Here is a 20,643-nt window from a genome sequence, read left to right on the forward strand (position 1 = left end):
CGAATAAAAGCATTGCTTTTTTTGATTTATCAACCAATTTATTATTTCCATTTAATTCATAAACATGTGTTTTAATAACTATTGTCTGAGAAAAATCAGATAGGCTGTGATACATCTACGTAAAATATAAATAAGTTCTGGGTACAGGCACTTGGCCTAGAATGATTGATTGTTTTTTCATTTCTTTTTCCCCCGAGATGAGCCATGATGAAAGATATATATTCTGGTCCTCTGGTTCAATCATTTATTATTGAACGTTTCTTTTTTTTTTTTTTAATTGGGGGATAATTGCTTTACAATGTTGTGTTGATTTCTGCTATGAACAACACAAATCAGTCATAATTTTATATATATATATAATCTCCTCCCTCATTGCTTTTACTTCTAAATTAATCCTATAAAAATCCACCTATGTGAGGAGCTTGGAAATTCTCCTCCTTTTCAATCACTTTCATCCTTTGGGAGAAAACTACCTTAAATATCTTAAGTGGGAGTAATTACTAGTTTTAATGTTCCTAATTTCATGTTGGCAACTGTCACCTGCTAATATCATTACTGATTCCTGTTCTTATCAATAGGTGGTCTTTCTGCCATGGTAATTGCCCCTATTAACAAAGAAGGAAGAAGATGCTTTCTGACGTCTTACCTGGAATTCACGAGGGAAAGAACACAGCAGAGAAGCTAACTCCACATCACACTAACGGAACAAATGGTGCCCTTGTCAGGAAATGCAGACCTCCCCCCAGGGACATGGGCTTTGGGCAAGGTCGAGGGTCTAGGAGATGACGAAGGAAGTGGCCAGAAGCTATCTGGGAGGACACAGAGCTGCAAGCACCAGGCTAGGGCACAGATCAGTGAGGCGGACTGGGCTGCAGACAGGGACGGGCCCCTGGGCTGAGCAGATCACACCCACTCTAGAGGGGGCATCAGAGGCAGGTGCAGACAGCCATGGTCATTGAGGCTGTGTCTAGTGTGGTCAGAGCACTTCCAAGAGAAGCCAGAAAGCCACAGTTTTGTGCAAAATGTCTTACTTTTTAAATGTCATCAACAATTTAATATTTGTAAGGCTGCATTATAACTTACTGTATTAGATAATTATTTTTTTATTTTTTTTATTAATTTTATTTTATTTTTAAACTTTACCTAATTGTATTAGTTTTGCCAAATATCAAAATGAGTCCGCCACAGGAAACATGTAAAATATCATGTATGAAACGAGTTGCCAGTCCAGGTTCGATGCACGATACTGGATGCTTTAGATAATTATTATAAATCAAATGACTCTGGTTTGTTTTCCAGATGTTTTGTCAGATTTATTCAACACAAGTGCACACGTGTCTGGCAGCCTTCCCTGTGACCACTAGCCAACAAGGACGGGCTTGCACAAAAGCTTGGGCCCAAGACACTTCATACAGCTTTTCATAATCTTCTCATGCAAGTTTGATCTAGTGTGATAGGATTAGACAGATGAAGGAGATATTTTACAGGCCATTTGAATCTCTGAGCTCTACTCTGAGCTCCAGATTGGTGCTACCAGCTTCACTGGAAGCTTAAAAAGCATCCTCAGTTCAACATGATCCATGCAAGTCCTTTCATTCTGATCAATATCCCCTTCCTTTGCCCTACATTAAAAAGGTCCATACACCAAATCTATCATCCTAATCTCGGCATATGGCACCAATGTTTATCTAACTGCTTACACCAATGATTTCAGAGTCATCCTTGAGTCCTTCATTATCTGTTACTAACAATTCATATTGTTTTAAAACACAGCATGGGCAAACAAAGGTGTCTGTGAGAAACGTAATCCATGGGCCAGTGGTATTCAACCTCTGTCTTAGGTCTTCAGGATACTGCTATGGACACGTCTCTTTGTGAATGATAAGAAAGTACTACTTTGATATGGAAGGGTAAGGGAGGAAGTTAAAGCCAACTGTGGTGGGGTAGGGTCTGGGAAGAGTCCTTATATGCCATTGTTTTTATCTTCTACATTAGTCATCCTAGAATGACAATATCAAAGTCACCATCAGGGCCCTGAAGTTTTTCTTTTCTTTTTTCATTTTGGTTGTACCTTGCAGGATCTTAGTTTCCTCATCAGGGATCAAACCCAGGCCCCAGGCAGTGAAAGTGCTGACTCCTAACCACCAGACTGTCAGAGAATTCCCCTGACATTCTTCTCACCTGGTTCCTAGACACTCATTATCCTCCTGTTACTTTTGGTTTAAATTTTTATCACAGACAGTGCAAATATGGGAGTGGCTTGTACAGTTACGAACATGCTCTTATTCAGTTACACCTAGTTGTTCATTCATTCAACAGCTATGAGTGGAACAATTATAGTGCTGGTTTCTCCTAACTCAGTGATGAGACAGGTTGTGACCTCTGAGGCCAGACTAAACAGATATTTGCAGCAGAAGTTGGTGGGTGCTCTGGTGGAGGGGTGCTGAAGAAACCATGGGAGGTGAGGGCAAAGAGTTTTTATTGATCAGCCCATCAATTTGAACCCATTTCCTTTTGTGGATTCCTTCTCACCTGGCTAACATTAGGAAGAAGGCTTGACCTTAAGGTGGCATATTTGGTGGGAGCAAAACCAAAGCTTCTTATTGTTACTTATAATGTGTCTCCTTATTCTCAGGTTAATGGGAAATATTCTATTGGTTGAGTCTATGAGCAGCAGCAGCAGCCAATAAGATGACTACCTACAGTGTGCATAACAGCACATTACTTGGTAACTACTCCAACTAGGCATTACATGGCTAGTTTTCTAGAATGAAAAGTATATGTCAGATAGAAAATGGATTATCAAGACTGTCATTAAATGAAAAGAAATCATCAAAACAAGTTGGAAATTGCTCTTTTAAACATGATATTTAGGATACTAGATCTTTTTCTTACCTCATGAGCATTTCAGCTAAACTCTTTGCATCTGGGGAAAGAAAGCTAATATTAGTACAAGATAAACAACTCACTAACATTCACTTAAGCATTTCTGACAAATATTCTACAGAATCAGATAACAATAGCCATTTTTAAATGTAATTGTATATTGAGATCACTACTACTAACTGAAACTTTTATGGATTCCTTATTTCTTCTAAATGAGGCACATATAAATAGCCACAAAAATTCTCAGATACATGATAAAGGTTTTATTATAACCTATTCGTTTGTCACTTTTCAAAAACCAGCTTTATTTTCAGAAGTCAGAAAATGAACATCTTGAAAGTAATTCATTATATAGTACAAATTCCAATCTTTTTGTTATCAAAATGAAAAAGCTTATGATGTCTTTAAAAAAGTCATTATTAGAGAGCTATGCATCTGTTTGGTTGATCAAAGAATTATATACACTGCATATCACTATGTCTGGAAACCTAGATGTTTATTTCAAACTCAGAAATAAAACTTTTTAAATTTCTTTCCTCTGAGGACACTGTTTACCAAGACCTGGTTACCACTCCTGGTAAAAGAAATCCTGCCTAAAAATGATGTAAATTTTTAAAAAACTTTTTGGATGGCATCGTTTTGAAATTCTAATTTCCCTTAAAATATAATTTGTTCCTTTTACACATTTTTGTCCTGACCAAAAAATGAATGTTTCCTTTCTTAGAACACAAGGGTCTTCTTCATATTTTTCTTTCAATTTTCTTTAAAAAGCTTTGATGTTAAATGTTCAATGAATGGAACTTTCTGGGAATGGATTCAGCTGACTGTGAGTGTGAGTGAAGCAATGCATTTGTTGGAGCATTTTGGTTGTGGGGAGCTGACCCTTGAATGCAGTCGCTTTCGTGTCAGGGAGCAGGATGCTGTAACTGGGAGGTGTGGATGGACAGTCACAGGCATAGCCACACACAGGCAGTCATCCGTGAACCAAAGCACTGCTCTTCAAGTCAGGGTGCCAGGTCCCACCTACAAGGAGGCCCGGGGCTTGTGCACAGATGGGTGCAGTCTGGGAAGTGAAACAGCTCCCTTCACCCAATCCATATGGCAAAGCAAAGAAGGCAAAGCAGCATTTCCCATTTATCTGCATTTACATTTATCTGCAAAGACAAGATAAGCTTCTTCCCTTCCTGAATGATTTAACACTTGCAAAGTAAATATACATATACACACATATAAGGTGCCAGAAGCTTGGGATTAATTAGCTCTATGGAACAACCAAGCACTGGCTAGTTCAATGCTCTAAAAAGAGGCTGGAATTCCAAAGAGTAAATCGCCGCATGTCAGCTCACAATGTGAAGGGAACTCAGACTCAAACGTCTTCAGGATGGATCTGCGTTCCTTGTTCTGACACCATCATCATTCTTTTTCTATTCCTGAAGCTAATCACCACAGCTTTCTCTCCTGTGATTTTTTTTTTTTTTCTATCAATGTGCCAAGGAAAGACAGCTTCCAACCAGTGGGGATAGAGGTCCCTCTGGTACCGACAAGCTCCAAAGCAAAATTTCTGTGTCTACAATTAATAGGCAGCTTCATCCACATGCTTTGGTACCCAAAGCTTCTTTGGTCTACCCTTCCCTATGCTCATCATTTACAGTGGATCCCTTTCTCTGTCTATCTTGATTACTATTTCCTCCTTCTGACTCATCTGAAACTGTGAGCAACATTATATTCATGGAAACTCACTCCTTCTGTGAGACCCCCTTGAGGAAGCTGAGAGTTGGTGGAGTGTGAGGCTGGTGGAGAGTCTGGATGACGCAGCTGGCATCAGGGACCAGGCATGAATGTCTCCTGGGGGGTGGGACCAAGTGGACTAGGGTCACGTGCTAGGAACCCAGATTACTTAGGACTGCCAGCCCACGTCCCCTTTATACCCATCTGAGCCCTCTTTCAGAAATCAGGAAACTGGGATCCAGATACATTCAATCATTTGCTGCAGCTGAGCAGGAAATCATAACTAGTGTCTGTTGATACAAATTCTTTTAAAATCATTATCCTCAAAATTTTTTATACTGGAGTGGGTAGCCATTCCCTTCTCCAGGGGATCTTTCTGACCCAGGGATTGAACCTGGGTCTCCTGCATGGCAGGTGGATTCTTTACCAACTGAGCCACCAGGGAAGCCCTTTATCCATAGAGGGGGACACATGTCATATCCTTAGGGACACACAGAGGAGCGCATTCCTCATGACAACTGACCAAGGGACACAACCTGGAGGGCACTGCCTCAGGCTGGGTCAGTTGGAAAGGAAGTAAGACTGATATCACCTTAAAGAGAGCATACTCTAACAGGGAGAATGCTCCAGGGCACAGAGGGAGCCAGTGGTGGAATTCTGAGCTCCTTCAGGAAGCAAGGAAACAGCAATTTGGGTGCAGGCTGAGCTGCCTGGCTTCAGACATATCGAGCCCTTTAATGTATTAAAATAAATTGTTGGGGGGTGTGTGCTGATTTGGAAGTCAGTTGGGAGAGATATCAAGGATATGATGGGTTCTGGGTCTTCTGTTCATACAGGGGGAGGGGGGCGCGGGGCGGGGGGGAGAACAAAAGGAAGAACTCTGGACACTCCTTTTTAGGGGTGAGAAGGGGATGTGGAACAAATTAAGAGAATATTTTTAAAATCATGGAGTCGTGGTATCTTAAGAGCATCACAGAGTTTTCAAATCCTCCTCTAATAAATGTTTGAATCCCTTCCACAGTGCCCTGGACAGATGCTACAATGAGCCGGGGCCAACAGCAGCCCCAGGGAAGACAATACCTTTGCTGACTGGACAGTACCTACATCTCCTCCATCACTGACCTGGCTTCTACGTCTGTTGAGGGCTCCCCACTCAACATATCAGTCTCCCTAGGACTTTGGCTTTTTTCTGTCTCCCCAGTTCAATTCTCATTTCTTCATCAGCATCTCCCTCTTTGGTCTGTCCAGCTCCAGACTCTCAGCCCTCTAAGCAGCTTGCCCACAGCAGAAAGGGCAGAAATGGCTCTGAGTCACACCCCTCACTAGGTCACATCTGTGCTCTGAAATTCTCGAAGGAGACTCCCTGCCAATAGGACTCCTCAGCTCAGGGTACCAGCCTCCCGTGCTGGACCTAATTGTCTTTCTAGCTCGGTTCCCTCTTACTTTGAACTGCCAACCCTCTCTGAGTTTTCTGTTTTTGCATTATCTGCCAAGCCCCCATGATTTTGTTCCTCCAAGCCCTTGCTCCCACCCTTCCCCCAGACATGAGTTGCTCTGTACACCCTCCAGACCCAGCAGGTGATGCTGGTGTTCTGGTTTCCTGGGCTTCTGAGGACCTTTGCACCTGTCTAGCATCTCTGCATCTGTTCAGCTCAGTCTCGGCACTTTGCATCATGACTTCCTGGTTTCACGCTGTCTCTCTAATGGCCCTTTTGTCTTTATCTCCAGACTCTGGTATAATAAAGCCACACAGTCTTTTCCTGAGGATACAATTTATTATGAAAAACACCTTCCTATTCTTGTTTTGAAATCCCTTGATGTAATTTCTCCTTGGCTATAAGAAGGGCACCTTCTGGAACCACTGAGAAGCCATTTGAATATTTCCAGGTAGCTGGCATGTCCGAGGTAGCTTGGCTTCAGTGTTCTCTTTTCTGGGCTGAATTCTCTAATTTTCTCAATCACTCCTCAGACAGCAGAATTTCTAGGCAATTCTCCACTTGGGACTCTCTTCTATGGAAGACCTGTGATTTCTTGTTGTCCTTTATTAAATGAGGCTAAGCGCAGAAACTGGTAAATTTTTTGATAGTCTCTTACCCACTGTTGGGAACACAATGCTCATTATATGTTACATAAATGAATTTTTCACAACTTACATTGGAGATTTTCCAATTATCCCTATTAAATTTTATCTCCTTGGTTTAGCCTTTCATCCTTTACTACATTAGCTCCCACCTGGATTTATGCCATCTCAGAAATCAGCTTAGCTCGCCTGTATTTCGGCCCAGTGCTGTAACCTGGCCCTCTCTTCTCTACCAACCCTGTCAAAGTGCAAATAGGATTTGTCCAGGCTGTGGCTGATCCCTATCATGTCCTTTGATACTCACAAACTATCCTATAACCTAAACTAATTTACTTCAATCTACAGTTTCTAGAACTTACTGATTTTTGAAAATGGGTATGGAGTATAGTTCCTAACACCTCTAATCTGATTGTTCAAAGATGATGTACAAAGGTCCTTGGGATTATGTCTGAAAACATTTTGTTCAGAATCTTAAAGAAATTTTTTTGGGGGGGCTTTGCAATACTTTGGCCACCTGATGCAAAGAGCCGACTCATTGGAAAAGACCCTGAAGATGGGAAAGATTGAGGACAGGAGGAGAAGACAGTGACAGAGGATGAAATGGTTAGATGGCATCACCGACTTAATGGACATGAGTTTGAGCAAATTCTGGGAGAGAGTGGAGGGCAGGAAGCCTGACATGCTGTAGTCTGTGGGGTTGCAAAGAGTCAGACACGACTGAGTGACTGAGCAACAACAATGGGGGGGACCCACACGACACCTTTGCTAATCTTTCCAGTGAGAGAAAACGTCCCTCTTGGGGATTATCACTGCATCGACTGGTGCCCACAGTTTGGTTCTCATCATCTGGGGTCCTGTGTAATAGTTTGTTGTAAGCCTGGCTTGCCTGATCTACTAGCAAGGAGTTAGGAAGATGACTTTAGGCAGCATCCTCTCCAGTCCTCCCTAAATCACTAGCACATAGTCAGTTTTGAAAGAGTAAATCAATTTAAATAATCAGGGGCTTTGATGATTTTCTCAAACAACCCAAGTTATCCTTTTTCCTTTTCCTTCCTTCTATCCCTCCCTCCCTTCCTTTCTCAAAATCCCCCTCATCCTTCCTTCTTTTTCTATAATTCTTTTTTCACATTTTCTGGTCTTAATAGCACCTCTCTTGGTTTACACCAAAGTAAAACAGATGCTGAGTCCATCTTCTTTTACCTGCCATCTGTTAAGATGAGAACATCATCTCAAGTCTTCTTTTCCTTCTTTCCCAACACAGCTCCACACTCTTTTGTGTTGTCTGCCACTTTTTTCCCCCACAAATTTCAGCTCAGTCTGAGATTTAGACTTTGTGACACCTTTCTAAAGCCCTGGCTGTTTCTCTATACCCATCATTGGCTCTGTGCTCTTCCCTTCATCTTTCAGTCTGAGAGATGATGGAGAGCTTACCAGGCTTTCCTAGTGATACTCAATGATGGAAAAAAGCAGTTTCAAAAAATTACATGTGGTAACACTCAGGATATGCAAAGAGGGTTGGAAGATGATAGCTGAGAGGAGAATTTGGGGATCTTAAGGTAAATGACCCCCTGCCTTTAGGAGAGCATTTTCATTTGAGGGGTTGAGGGAGCAGTGACACAGGATTCAGAGGAGCTTGTGAGACATGATATAGTTGACTGTCAAAGAGTCTTTCAAGAATTCAGAGGGGAAAAGAAGTGGAGAGAAGGGCAGTAGGTTAAGGATAGGCAAGCAAAAAGGAATCCTTTTTCTTTAAATATAGGGGGGCCTGGGTAGTAATGAATATAGAGATAAGAAATGAACAAACCAAATATCTTTCATGGGGAAAAATAAAATGATAAAGTCATTATTGATTCTGTGTTTAATTCCATGTTTCTTTGACATATCTTTTTAAGCTAGCTTAATATGGATGTGACAGACTATTTCTTTTCTGGATGTTCCAAAACTGAAGAAGTGTGATGGAGAAAGGACTGGGTAGAAAAAAGTGATCTCAGCTTTCCTGCTAGTCCCTACCTAACTGATGTGTGGTTTTCAAGTTCCCTTCAGTTTTCATGTCAGCAAAATAGAACACAGCAGTGTCAAGATGTCAAGTTTATTCACACCTATTTGCACAGTTATTAAGAGACTAAAGCAAGACAATATAAAGGCTTACGGAAAAAGGAAGAAGAAAGCATGGAAAATGCTAGCACTCTGTCAATTAATTGTGGTTCAGTCAGTTTTCGGGAAGAGGCATCCCAGCTGGGTAAAAGCGTCACAAGATGGTCTCCCGGTTCCCTATTCTTTGTGAACCATCCCTCCCGAGGGGTCTGCGCTCGGGTTAGGCGTTCTTATCAACGAGGCAGCACAGGCCTCCAGCACTGCAGCTGTGCTAGTCCTGAGCACATGCTCTAATGTTTATTTTATTTTTTAAAGATTTTTTTTTGATGTGGACCATTTTTAAAGACTTTATTGAATTTGTTATTAATAAAATATTGCTTCTTTTTTTATGTTTTGGTTTCTTGGCCACAAGATGTGGGGTCTTAGTTCCCTGATCAGGGATGGAACCTGCCTCCCCTGCATTGGAAGTCGAAGTCTTTAAGCACAGGACCACCAGGGAAGTCCCTTATGTTTCTTTAAAAAAGAGGACTCTCATTCATAGGCACATCATCACTTTCATCTCCGAAGTTCTAGTTAAGTGAATGGAATTTGCTTTGCTTCATACCTCTCCAGGGGAATCACACGCACATGCCTCCCAAACACAAAACCAACGTGAGAGTAGCAGATTTCCCCCTGCTTTGCGTGCATGCTAAATTGCTTCAGTCGTGTCCAAATCTGTGCAACCCTATGGACGGTAGTCCACCAGGTTCCTCTGTCCATGGGATTCTCCAGGCAAGAAACTGGAGTGGGTTGCCCTGCCCTCCTCCAGGGGCTCTTCCCAATCCAGGGATTGAACCACATCTCTTATATCTCCTACATTGGCAGGCATGTTCTTTACCTAGTGGTTGCCACCTGGGAAGCCCCTTCCCCTGCTTTACCATGTCTCAAAAGCTCTTACTTGAAAGCTCCCTCACAACAACCCCTGCTTTTCTGTGGAATTGAAAGGTAGCTCATAAAGCAGCTATTTTCCTAAGGGCTCTAAAGCCTCCATTTACATTTTTATAGGCTTGAAAAAAGGACCCCCAATCATCTAGTCAAATGAAAGCTGATTCCAAAGCCATGATAAAATACATAACCCAGAAAAGAAGACCATATATTCTTGCCATCTCAGAAAACTGAAAATACAAACATGGACAAAATAGAACCCACAGGCAGGGCAAAGCCCTGGGTTGAGACCACCTGGCTCCCTCCTGCTCCTGCCTGCACCCTGCCCACCCCTGTGCCCCCATCCCTCACTCCATAGCTGCCATTGGCCTGGCTCTGTTACCATCCCTCTGTTCCTGGGCTTTCCCACTGTAAGATATAGAAACCCTTTTTAAAAATTTAGTTCTGCCATAATACACCTGAAGTTTTGAAAGGATGATTTTTAAGAAATGAAGGTCAAAAGGATAAAAAGAAAGAAAACAGAAAGGAATGAAGAAGGAAGAAAATGCAAAGCTGAGAACTACAGTTTCAGACTTCTGATCCCATCTCAGCCCCAATTGGGACATTTATTAGTTCAGCAGTGACGTCTCTAGGGGGCCCACCCACCACTCTGTTTGCATGCATATGACTCAATGCATCACGGCCACCTTTATACAAGTCTACCTTGAGTCCAAGTGTCTTTGAGCTCCCAGATGCACACCTTTCTTCCTTTAGATTATCAGTTAAAGCTAAGTGTTGGTCTTACAGATGAGGAGAGATTTAGCTCAGATATTTGCAGAGCAGATAAAAGGAATATTAGAACAGTCATGGCCCACCCCTTCAGCTGTGCCTGTAGATGGCCAAAGGCCACATTCTCTTTAGGAATGGTCTTCTGGAATTAATCGGCTTTAAACTATTAATCCATTTGAAACCATGTTTCAAATAATAGATATGCTTCTGTTCAAGGGAAGGAGGTCAGATTTTACGTCATCCACTGATTTTTATCTTTAGCTTATTTGAAACGTTGGAAGCAGCTTTTTGGCTTGGCATTGCCAGTTGACCCATACTGGTTGGGTACTTTGCACCCTCTTGGGTAAACTCATACTAGGAGGGGAAGCTTTTAGTGACCCCGGCCTTGATTACTTGACATTGGAATCAAATTTTTATAATTTGGCACTGCTGGGATCATGGGCCCAGCCAGTGATTTATTCTATAACCTTGCACTTCAAAGGAGCTAGCAATAGGAAAAAATCAGGGCATCATTTAAAGCAAAATGTGGCTTCTGAACTTGTGGATAAGGTTATAGATTTTTTAAAAAATGTAGCACTTGGAGACAATTTAGACTTTAGGAGGTCGTTAGGCTCTAAAATTAGTAATGCACTCAGGAAGGAAGAATATAGGTTGGCTAAACTGCTTGAGTCCCATTTTCTTTCTTTCTTTTTTAAAAAAAAATTTACATAAAGCACGTTATGGTGCGTTATCTAACTAGGTTGCTTGTCGATACAGTGAAACAAACCTACTTATAAACACTGAGTAGTATATAGCAATCAAACAAGGTCAATGGCACGGAGTTGATTTTACAGTGTTCATTAGGAACCGCTGCAGTATTTTCCTATAATCCAAATTTTCCTATTTCCAGTTTTGATCCTAAAGAGTAGTTGCTCAGGAAACACTGACCTATTATTAGAAATGTCCTTATTTTACACAATAAAATAGTGTATGAAGCCATTCAATCTGTAACTATATTTGAACTCATTCTAACCCAGGGACATGATCTGTGCCTTATATGGGTCAGGTGGTAACTGAGTGATTCTACTAATGGACTCTGTTTAACAGACGGGCACCTACTACCTTAAACTCTGTGGCTCTAGTTTCCTCCCACGAGCAAATGGGAAACATGTTGTATTATTAATTAACATACCAGTTCAAGGGCCCTTCAAATCTAAAAGATCTTTGGGGGGCAGGGTCTGGCCTTTTGGGCTTCCCATGTACTCAGTTGGTAAAGAATCTGACTGCAATGCAGGAGACCTGGATTTCATCCCTGGGTCAGGAAGATACCCTGGGGGAGGGCATAGCAACCCACTCCGGTATTCTTGCCTGGAGAATCCCATGGACCAAGGAGCCTGGTGGGCTATAGTCCACGGGGTTGCAAAGAGTTGGACATGACTGAGCAACTAACACTTTCACTTTCTTTTCTGGCCTTTCACTGATTCTCCCAATAGCCCTAGTCACTCACTCTGCCCTTTTATGGCGCATTTTTCAATGTTATAGAAAGACGAGCATGTCCCACGTAAGCCTTTGCTGACTGCCACTAGGATATCAGCTTCCATCGTCCTGGGACAGAATCTTAGTAACCTTTCTTTTCTCTCCAAGACCTAGCCAAACTCTTATGATCAAAGAGAGATGGTTAATAAGAAAATTTTACAGTTAGTTTTAAAAAATGTTGCATCTGGCCCACAGAAGATAATCAGAGAGAATGTGCTGAATTGAATACTTCAGTGTATCCAAAGTAAAACCTGCCATTTGGAAGGCTATGGAATGAGGTATCTGATCATTTTCCTTTTTTCCTGCCCTCTCATCAAACTCTTGACTTGGAAGCTTTTATTAGGCAAGTAAAATGCAAGACTGCAGATACCTTTGTGCCCTGCCAGCTGCTTCTCTGGGATTCTTTGCTCCTCAGCATCTCCTATGAATACATCTTCTTTGCCACAGCACTTATTTTCTCCCCCTGCTGAAACCTTTGTGTTAGCTCTCTCTGCTCCAGCACAAAGGAAACAAACTTGTTTCTGGGGAATGAAAGGCTGGACTTGAGGATGTGATGAGTTGCTCTCTGTACCGAGACCAGTGACAAAACAGCGGTGTGGGACAGCGGAGGCGCCAACAATAAAAATGCCAGCCCAGGATATTTTCTAGATAGAGTCCTTGCAAGGCAATAACGAAATTACAAGGGACTGTGAAGAACAAAAAGAAAGGACGTCCCACCTGCCACCGGTCTGACTCAAATGCACCAGGAAGAATATGCAACAGCTTTAGCATCTTTTTCTTGCTCTTGGCAGAGAAGAGCGAGGTTGGGGTGTTCAAGTTGTTAAATAGAAGAGGAAAATCAGACAATAGTTGGGGAGGTGAAAGGAAGCAACAGGGGCCAGAGTGAAAAGAAAAGGTGTATTTAGCAGGGTGGGGGGAGATGCTGGGAGGGATTTAGTCTTTAACGCATTTGTAGGTAAACCCTTGTGATCAAACAGGAATGATGGATGAGAAAGTGTTACCATTGGTTTTTAAGAATGTTATATGTACAATTTCTAGTTTTCTAAATGCAGCCAGTTCAACCTAAGTGCAACCAGAACAGACAGCCTTGGTACCTCAATAACAATGCCCCTAAGGCCAGGCTATGGGTTTCTGTTTTTGGTTAAAAAAAGGGGGGGTGTTTAAAAAAGTCCTTTTGGAGGCTTTCCTGGTGGTCAGTGGTAAAGAATCCACCTGCTGATACAGAAGATACAAGTTTGATCCACGGTCCAGGAAGATCCCACATGTTGTGGAGCAGCTAAGCCCGTGCGCCACAGCTACTGAGCCTGTGCTCTAGAGCCTGGAAGCTGGGACTATTGAGCCTATGTGCCTAGAGCCTGTGTTCCACAACAAGAGAAGCCACTGCAATGAGAAACCCTTATACCATAACTAGAGAGTAGCCTCCACTCACCACAACTAGAGAAAAGCCCGTGCAACAATGAACACCCAGCACAGCCAAAAATAAATAACTAAAAACTTATTTTTTAAAAAAAGTCCTTTTCATATATTAACGATGAACACTTGTGAACAGAATCCAATACAGCACACCTGATACTGATTTTCTCAATGGATTAGGCAATGCAATGTTTTTGTGATGCTGTTCTCATAAATGGCACCCCCTTTCCTCTCCAGCTGCAATTAACTGCTTCCTATTTTGTGCTTACTGTCAGGCGCGTGTATGCTCCTCGGTTCTGTCTCGTCACAGCAAAGATTTGGAGTGACGCACATTAAAGCCCTCGGCCCGTCACAGCTCTCGGGTCTTGGACAGACCATGCTATAGCTCTTAGACAAATCAGTGTTACAGCTCTATTTTATTTAGAAAACAGCAAGAGAATCCATCCTTGAGGCGTGAGGGCATGCTGACCCAAAGACTCAAAGAGAAGAGAGTAGGGGAGCGTGCCAGTGTGCAGGAGAGAGACAGAGAGAGAGACCGCGCTTTGGCTCCTCTTTTTATATGATTTTTTTCCTCCCCCTGGGCCTGCCCTATGTAAATTGGGCTAGCCAGGGGTGCTGTTTGTTCTACCTGAGGTCCTCACTCAGGTCCTTGGACCTTCCTTTGACCTTCCTTTGTTCTATTTTTGCAGGCTTTTCCCTTTCTTGTCTTTTAGCCGCCGCCATTTTGGACTCCTGTTTCCTATTCTAACTACCTAACAGAGCTATACCAAGAGGATGCCCTGGCTACGAGAAGACAGGTGGAAATATCCCCCTGTCCCGCTGATGTAACTGGTCTATGGTTAATTACACAAGAGGTCAACGTCCAGATCTACCAGCAGGGCTTGGGGATATCCCAGAGACATCTTAAGGACAGAGCTTCCAGGCTTGTCTTTGAAACGCAAATTTGAAGAACACAGGGGATGCTGCATTCCCCTCACTGCCCTGACACTAAAGTGCAAACAGCTTGTATATGCATTCTACCAAAACTTGGATTTACTCAATACCCTGACAGGTAACGAGGAGGGACTCAGAGAACTCTGTCCTGTCCAGGGCTTTGTATTTGAAAGAACTCATTGTCCTCACACCACAGAGCCAGGGCCTGTAGGGCTGTTGCACAGGACCTGGAAATAGCTCCACTGCACAGAATCTACAGAGCTGGACATCGTAATAATGGTGCTGCTGACAATGGCTCTCCTCTGGCCCAAGTTATTATTATCTATTATTTTATTTTCTATTAGTTAAAGTGAAACTCTTACACCAGGATTCCGCTCCAATGTCTAATTCAGGAAAGCGTGTGTTTTCTGCCTCACAATGCTTTCCAGGGACCATAAACCCTCAATTTCCTCTTCCCGGCAATAAAACAGTTCTCATTTCCAGAGTCCATCAGACAGGTCTTTTTAAAGGAGGCCGTAATTGGTGGCATTGCTGCAGAGACTGAAAATTAAAGAGTGGCTGTTGGCAAACCCACAGGAAAGTCATTCTCTAAGGAAAGTCATTCTCTTGGTCTGCCAAGATAGGATTTAGGACACTTGAAAGAGGTTGGCTTTCACCCCGTTTCTGAGTAGTAACTTCTGTATGACTTGCCCGCGAGGCCCTGACACCCTGCTCAAGGAACATCACAGGTCACAGAACCAGGCAGCCTGGGGATCTGGCCCAGAGAGGGAAAGGCATTCCGTGGGGTGAGATCCCCCCAGCTAGCTGTTGGTCCCGCTGTGCAGGGGGACGGCCGAGCCTCCGCTCACCTCTCAGCCGCTTCAGCCTCTGCTCACGCCTCCTCCTCCGAACCACCAGCAGGAGCACAAACAGCATCAGGACCCCCACCAGGATACAGGAGATGGTCACCAGCATCTTGAGCCCCTCGTTGGTTGTCAGCCCTTCATCACTTTGGACAACTGACTTAATGAGTGGGGGGATTGTACCTGAAAACAGGGTCATGATGTTAGGTGGCTGTTAATGACGACAGCATGGCGGAGTTTTTAGGGATGATGGGTTATAAAAACCGCGCGGGTGATCCGAGAGCGTCCACGGAGATGAAGATGAAAGGAACTCTTCATCTAGGTCCTTGCTAATTTCTTTACTCACTCACTTCCCTCCTATGCTTACTCTACAGAACATGGGACTAGAGTCTGCACAAAGGACAAAGCCCATTTCTTTGAAAGGGACTTCACTGGTAACGTGCTGGGTGCAGACACTTGAAAGCATAATATCCAGGCTGGGTGCTTTAAAAAGTCACATGCATTTACCTGGAGTTGAGTGTCACCCAGAACACAATTGAGAGTGGCTGTTTGAAAAATTGCACATCAAAGAAGGAACAATGGATTTGGCAAGTGGACAGAAGGCAGGCTTCGGGGAGACTGTACCAGATAGACCTGCTTAAAGGAGCGGAAAATCTCTTTTCTTTGGTTATTTCATTGCTTTTTATCATGGATGTAAGACCAAATCTACTTTTAAAAGTCTCGTTTCAGGACATTAGAGCAAAATCAACTTTTCAAAGAGAATCCATCCAGGTCTCTAAAGCAAGCTGTTTATTGACCCTTATAATGCCCTGAAATTCAGATTATTTAGAATTACAAGGAAACATTTAAGCAGTCTGAACTCTGAGCTGCTTTAAGCTGCCTTCTGCTGAGAGGCTGAACAAAATGGGTCCAGAGATTCAAACACAGGCATCCCCTTTTATGGAGCTTGCATTTTGACATCCACCACTATGAAAAGATGCTACAGTCTTCTGTATTTTCCATGTAAAACAAGGGCCAGGAAGTCAGTAATTTAGGAAAAATAATGCAAAAATAATATAATTTCCCTTTGAACAAAAAGTGTCTTTGTCCTGCATTTAGTGAGTAGAGCAGGAATACAGAACACCAGGCCCCTCTGCTGTTTGCTAAGGCCAAAAATATCATTCCTCCAACTTATAAACATTGGTTTTGGCTGGAGCCCCAGGTCTGCAAATGCTCAGAACTCAGGTAAGAGGCACAAAAGGGGATGCAGGTGAGGATGTGTCTGCAAAACCAAGATGACACAGGACCAGTACAAACACCTGGCTGAGGGGATGGCAGAAGAAAGAGTCCAAAAAAAAAAAAAAAAAAAAATACGGAAGAATCTGAAATCTGACTAGTACAGCCAGAAAGCTAATCATCAATGTTTGTTTTCCCCCAAATGAAAAAAAATTCTTCAGGCAGAAGTGACACAAGAGATATTAAAGCTATATATCCACAAGCTTGGTTCAAAGAAATATGTAACCTTTTTCAAGGAAAATAGACATATGCATTTGTCTTTCTAGTGTAATAAAATCATGTCAGATTCAGAACATTTTACATGTAGCATGTTTTTCATGATTCTAATCTGAGATCTTGGATAAAGTGAGGACATTTCTTTTAGAAAATAACCATTTAAAGTCTGCAGAGCACTTTGTTAAGTAAGAATGACAGTTTCAAATGCTGCATGTGAGAGGTTGCTAATTAAATGATTAGCTGTAAGCCTATCACCAACGTGCACCTTGAAGCTGTGTGCTCTGGACCACACAGATTACAGTCAGGCTGGGTGCCAGAGCGGGATGATCAAAAGGCAATTAGTGGACATCCATCATCTAAAGCAAGAAATATACTTTCTGCTCAAATGTGTACTCTGCTAGCAAAGGACTTTGGGGAGCCTTTAAACTCTAGGGAAAAGTTTGGTCAGCATCAAAGCCCTTTAGTTTGTCAGATCAAAGAATGAAACAGAGTTGGAGGAGAAAGCAGGTCAGACGTGCTGCTCTATGGTGGCTGATGCTCTGCGATGGAACCTCTTGGAGTGAAGTCACTGCTGATTGAGGCCAGGAGATTAGAGTGATATGGCCCAGGAGGAGCAGGGCTTCTGAGGAGAAGCCTCACATCTGGGAGCTGGATCAGGGGCCTTGAGGGCAGGGGCCCAGGCTGGTATCACCAGCTCCAGGACTCCCACATAGGCACCTTCTTGCCTTCACCCCACCCAGGCCTGCAATGCTGGGGGCGAGCCTGTGCTGTGGCTGAGGAGGAATTTGTGCAGGAAATTCCAGGGTGTGCCAGGGTGGGAGGAACAAGCCCAGGGCTGGTCAAGACTGACCAGGAGAAAATGGCTAAGGGAGAAGCTGAGTCCACATCACCTTCAGAGCATCCTTTGGTCATGTCCCAGGCTCCTTGGGTTTATGGACTCTCTTTTCTTAGGACAGGATAACCAGTACTCCAAGGAAGTTCCTGCCAGGGCTATAATTAAGGCAAGATCCTGAATGCACACAGGCAGAAGAGAGGACACCCCTTAGCCTTTCCAGTAAAAAATACAGTACGGGCTGTTTGCTCAGGCACAGACTTTCTGGGTAGGTCACCCAGCACCGTGGTCTGGCCTGGTGGGTAGATGCTGGACAGGGGCTCTGAGGGAGCTGAGCCCACAGCTCCAAATTATCTGACCAGTGGAGACTGTTTTTACAAATGAGCACAGCACCTAATTCAGCCACTGCCTTTCCCAGAGTGGACCACCACTGCAAAGCTGCAAAAATCAGCTCAACTTGCTTCTAGTTAGGACTCTCTGAAATTTCCTGACTGCAGAACCATCAACGTCAGACCGTCTTTAGCTTCACTGGTCTTGACATTTGTTCAACATCAATAAATGGCCCACAATACTAGTTGTAGGAAAAAAAGGATAAAAATGTCTCTCTCTTATTTTCAGTCAACTAATTGTCACGAGACACCTTGCCTGGTTTTCAGAAACCCCTTGCAAATTGCATGTTTGTATGTGTGTGAGCCTATGCATGTGTGCATGTATGTGTATGTGTGTGCATGTCTACTACCATCCTTTGACATTATTCTATTTCTATCTGTACCTCTGTTTCTTCTCAGAGACTAACATAAGCACCTTCACTTATGGAAAACTGCTTTTGCACATGCAATTTAAGGGCTAAATGAGAGAAAAAAGAAAGCTGTTATGTGGTTTGGGATGGGGTGGCAGAGGGGAGGGAGACAACAAAAGCAGTGTTAGCTCACAGTCATGACCAAGCACCAACCACGTGCAGAGAAGCCTTCAGCCCGAAGAGAAGTCACTCCTGCACCCTGACTGCCTAGTGAGGGTCCCCAGGCCTCAGTCCCTCCTTCCTGGAACAGCCATGGCCACATGGGTACCTGGTCTAGGGAGCCCTGCGGGTTGCAGACTGGACGGCCCCCAAGCCTAAGGGGATCTGAGGGCATGGGTCACATTGCACTGAGGATGGATGTCGAATGGGAGAGGGACAGCGAGCTTGTGCACGTGTCCCGAGATGCAGGCGGGAGGCCAGGGCCAGCTTACTGCCATCGTAGTTGAGCGTGGCGAAGTTGGTCTGCTTCTCTGCACAGCCCGCGCTGTTGCACACCCTCATTTGTAGCTCGTACCACGTGGCCTCCTGAAGGTCGTACAGGATGTAGGACTTGGAGAGGGAGGTTCGCTGGGCTGTGGTCCAGACCGTGGTCCCGAAGGGTCTGTACTCGAGTGTGAAGGACGTGATGGGGCAGCCGCCGTCATTCCAGCCGATGAGGTTGAGCCGCACACGTGTGGTATTGATGCTAGCGAAGAGCTCCTGCTCCTTGGAGAACTGGGGCTCTGTGGAGAGGGCACAAGGGGCCAGGCCACGGGGTGTGTGAGTGAAGGTCACCAAGGTCGTCCCACACTGCCCTTGGACTGCTTCCCTGCAGGTGAGGGGCTCAGTCCAAGTCTGGGTCACAGGCTACTTGCTACCTGTCCACTCTTTACCAGGATGTTATGAACCAACAGGCTGTCCCAGCCAAGATAACCTAGGAGTGAAAGGGAACATTGGGCAGGTAGCAGTTATCTTTGTGAATCTTAGATTTCCCTGAAGAACAATTCTGTTCTCAGGTATGTGTTTCCTTGAGTGTTTTTGTTGTTGTTGTTTGTTTGTTTTTTTATTTTGTTTTATTTGGTGGGCAAAACTTAGGATGTCAGCCCAGGACACAGCCTCTCAGGTAGCTTTGAGGGATTCCTCCTTCTTGAGTAGTTTTGAAGGAACCACTGTGATGTGCTGGGCTGATGTATCCATTCATGGACCTGACCCAAGAGAAGGCAGACTCGGACGTGGGAAGTACCCACAGCACCCAAGCGCTTCGTGCTGGAGCCCAGGGACCCGATGGGTATATTTCTGCAGAAGTCAGCACTTCATCATCTGAGCCCTGGTGTGTGTTATCCAAAACTCAGCACTGCATCCAAATGACACCCTCGCCTGCTGATGTCTGGCGTGCCTGTCATGTGGTCCATGCCACTGGATGAGACTCAGCGGGAGGAAACCTGCAGAGACCCTCTCTTCACCTCCTCACCTACACTCACGTGCAGCTCCGTCCCTCCCTCCCGCTGCTGTTTTCGGGCTGCACATTTCACCTCTCAACATCACTGCCCTGGGGTTCGCCTCCCTAAAGGTCCACCTTTCAGAAGAAAAACCAACTCACACTGAAGGTTAACAGTCAACCCCAGTGACTTCTCATCTGGAAAGCAGAGTCTATGAGGCAATGTGACAGTTATAAATAAAAGGGAGGAGGTGACAAGGGAGGAGGTCACCTTAGGAGAAGGTAAGAGGGCAAAGGTCACACTTCAGGGCTACTGAGCCTGGGAATGGAGTAGTACTGTTGGCACCAAAGCCCTTGATTTTCAAAAGACATTTCTTTTTTTAAAAAACATCTTTATTGAAGTACAGTTAATGTACAACGTTGTATTGGTTTCAAGTATAGAGCAAAGTGATTCAGTTATACATATGTGTGTGTGTGTATACATACATATATATATATATATATATATTCTTTTCAGATTCTTTTCCTTTTAGGTCATTACAAAATAGTGAGTACAGTTTCCTGTACTATACAGTAGGTCCTTGTTGATGATCTGTTTTATACACAGTAGAGTGTATCTGTTAAATCCAAACTCCTGATTTAGTCCTCTCTACCCTTCTCCTTTGGTGACCACAAGCTTTTTTTTTTTTATTTAAATTTATTTATTTTAATTAGAGGCTATTTACTTTACAATATTTTTATGTCTGTGGACACTCTTCTTTTAAACTGCCAATGAAATAATTAAAAAAGAGAATCAGACTATTTTGTAAAGACCAGCCATTTCTCTCAGTATGCTGAAACACTGTCAGACCCATCAGGGGATAACAACATTCAAACTCACAGATCCATGATGCATCTTTTGTGACTCCAATCTGCTGCCCG

The 20,643-nt window shown here is 43.6% G+C and overlaps 1 protein-coding gene across 1 annotated transcript in view; it reads right to left on the minus strand.

Annotated features, from left to right (window-relative positions):
* DSCAM (DS cell adhesion molecule) overlaps positions 1-20,643 on the minus strand; it is a 697,188-nt gene that overhangs the window by 38,459 nt on the left and 638,086 nt on the right. Inside the window, exons 26-28 of the mRNA XM_055570128.1 lie at positions 18,737-19,027; positions 15,190-15,366; positions 2,896-2,926 (exon numbers count right to left, since the gene is read on the minus strand). Of these exons, the coding sequence (XP_055426103.1) occupies positions 2,896-2,926; positions 15,190-15,366; positions 18,737-19,027 (499 nt within the window). The remainder of the gene's footprint in view (positions 1-2,895; positions 2,927-15,189; positions 15,367-18,736; positions 19,028-20,643) is intronic.

The sequence above is a fragment of the Bubalus kerabau genome, chromosome 2 (genome assembly GCF_029407905.1).
Source record: "Bubalus kerabau isolate K-KA32 ecotype Philippines breed swamp buffalo chromosome 2, PCC_UOA_SB_1v2, whole genome shotgun sequence".
NCBI classification, from domain to species: Eukaryota; Metazoa; Chordata; class Mammalia; order Artiodactyla; family Bovidae; genus Bubalus; species Bubalus kerabau.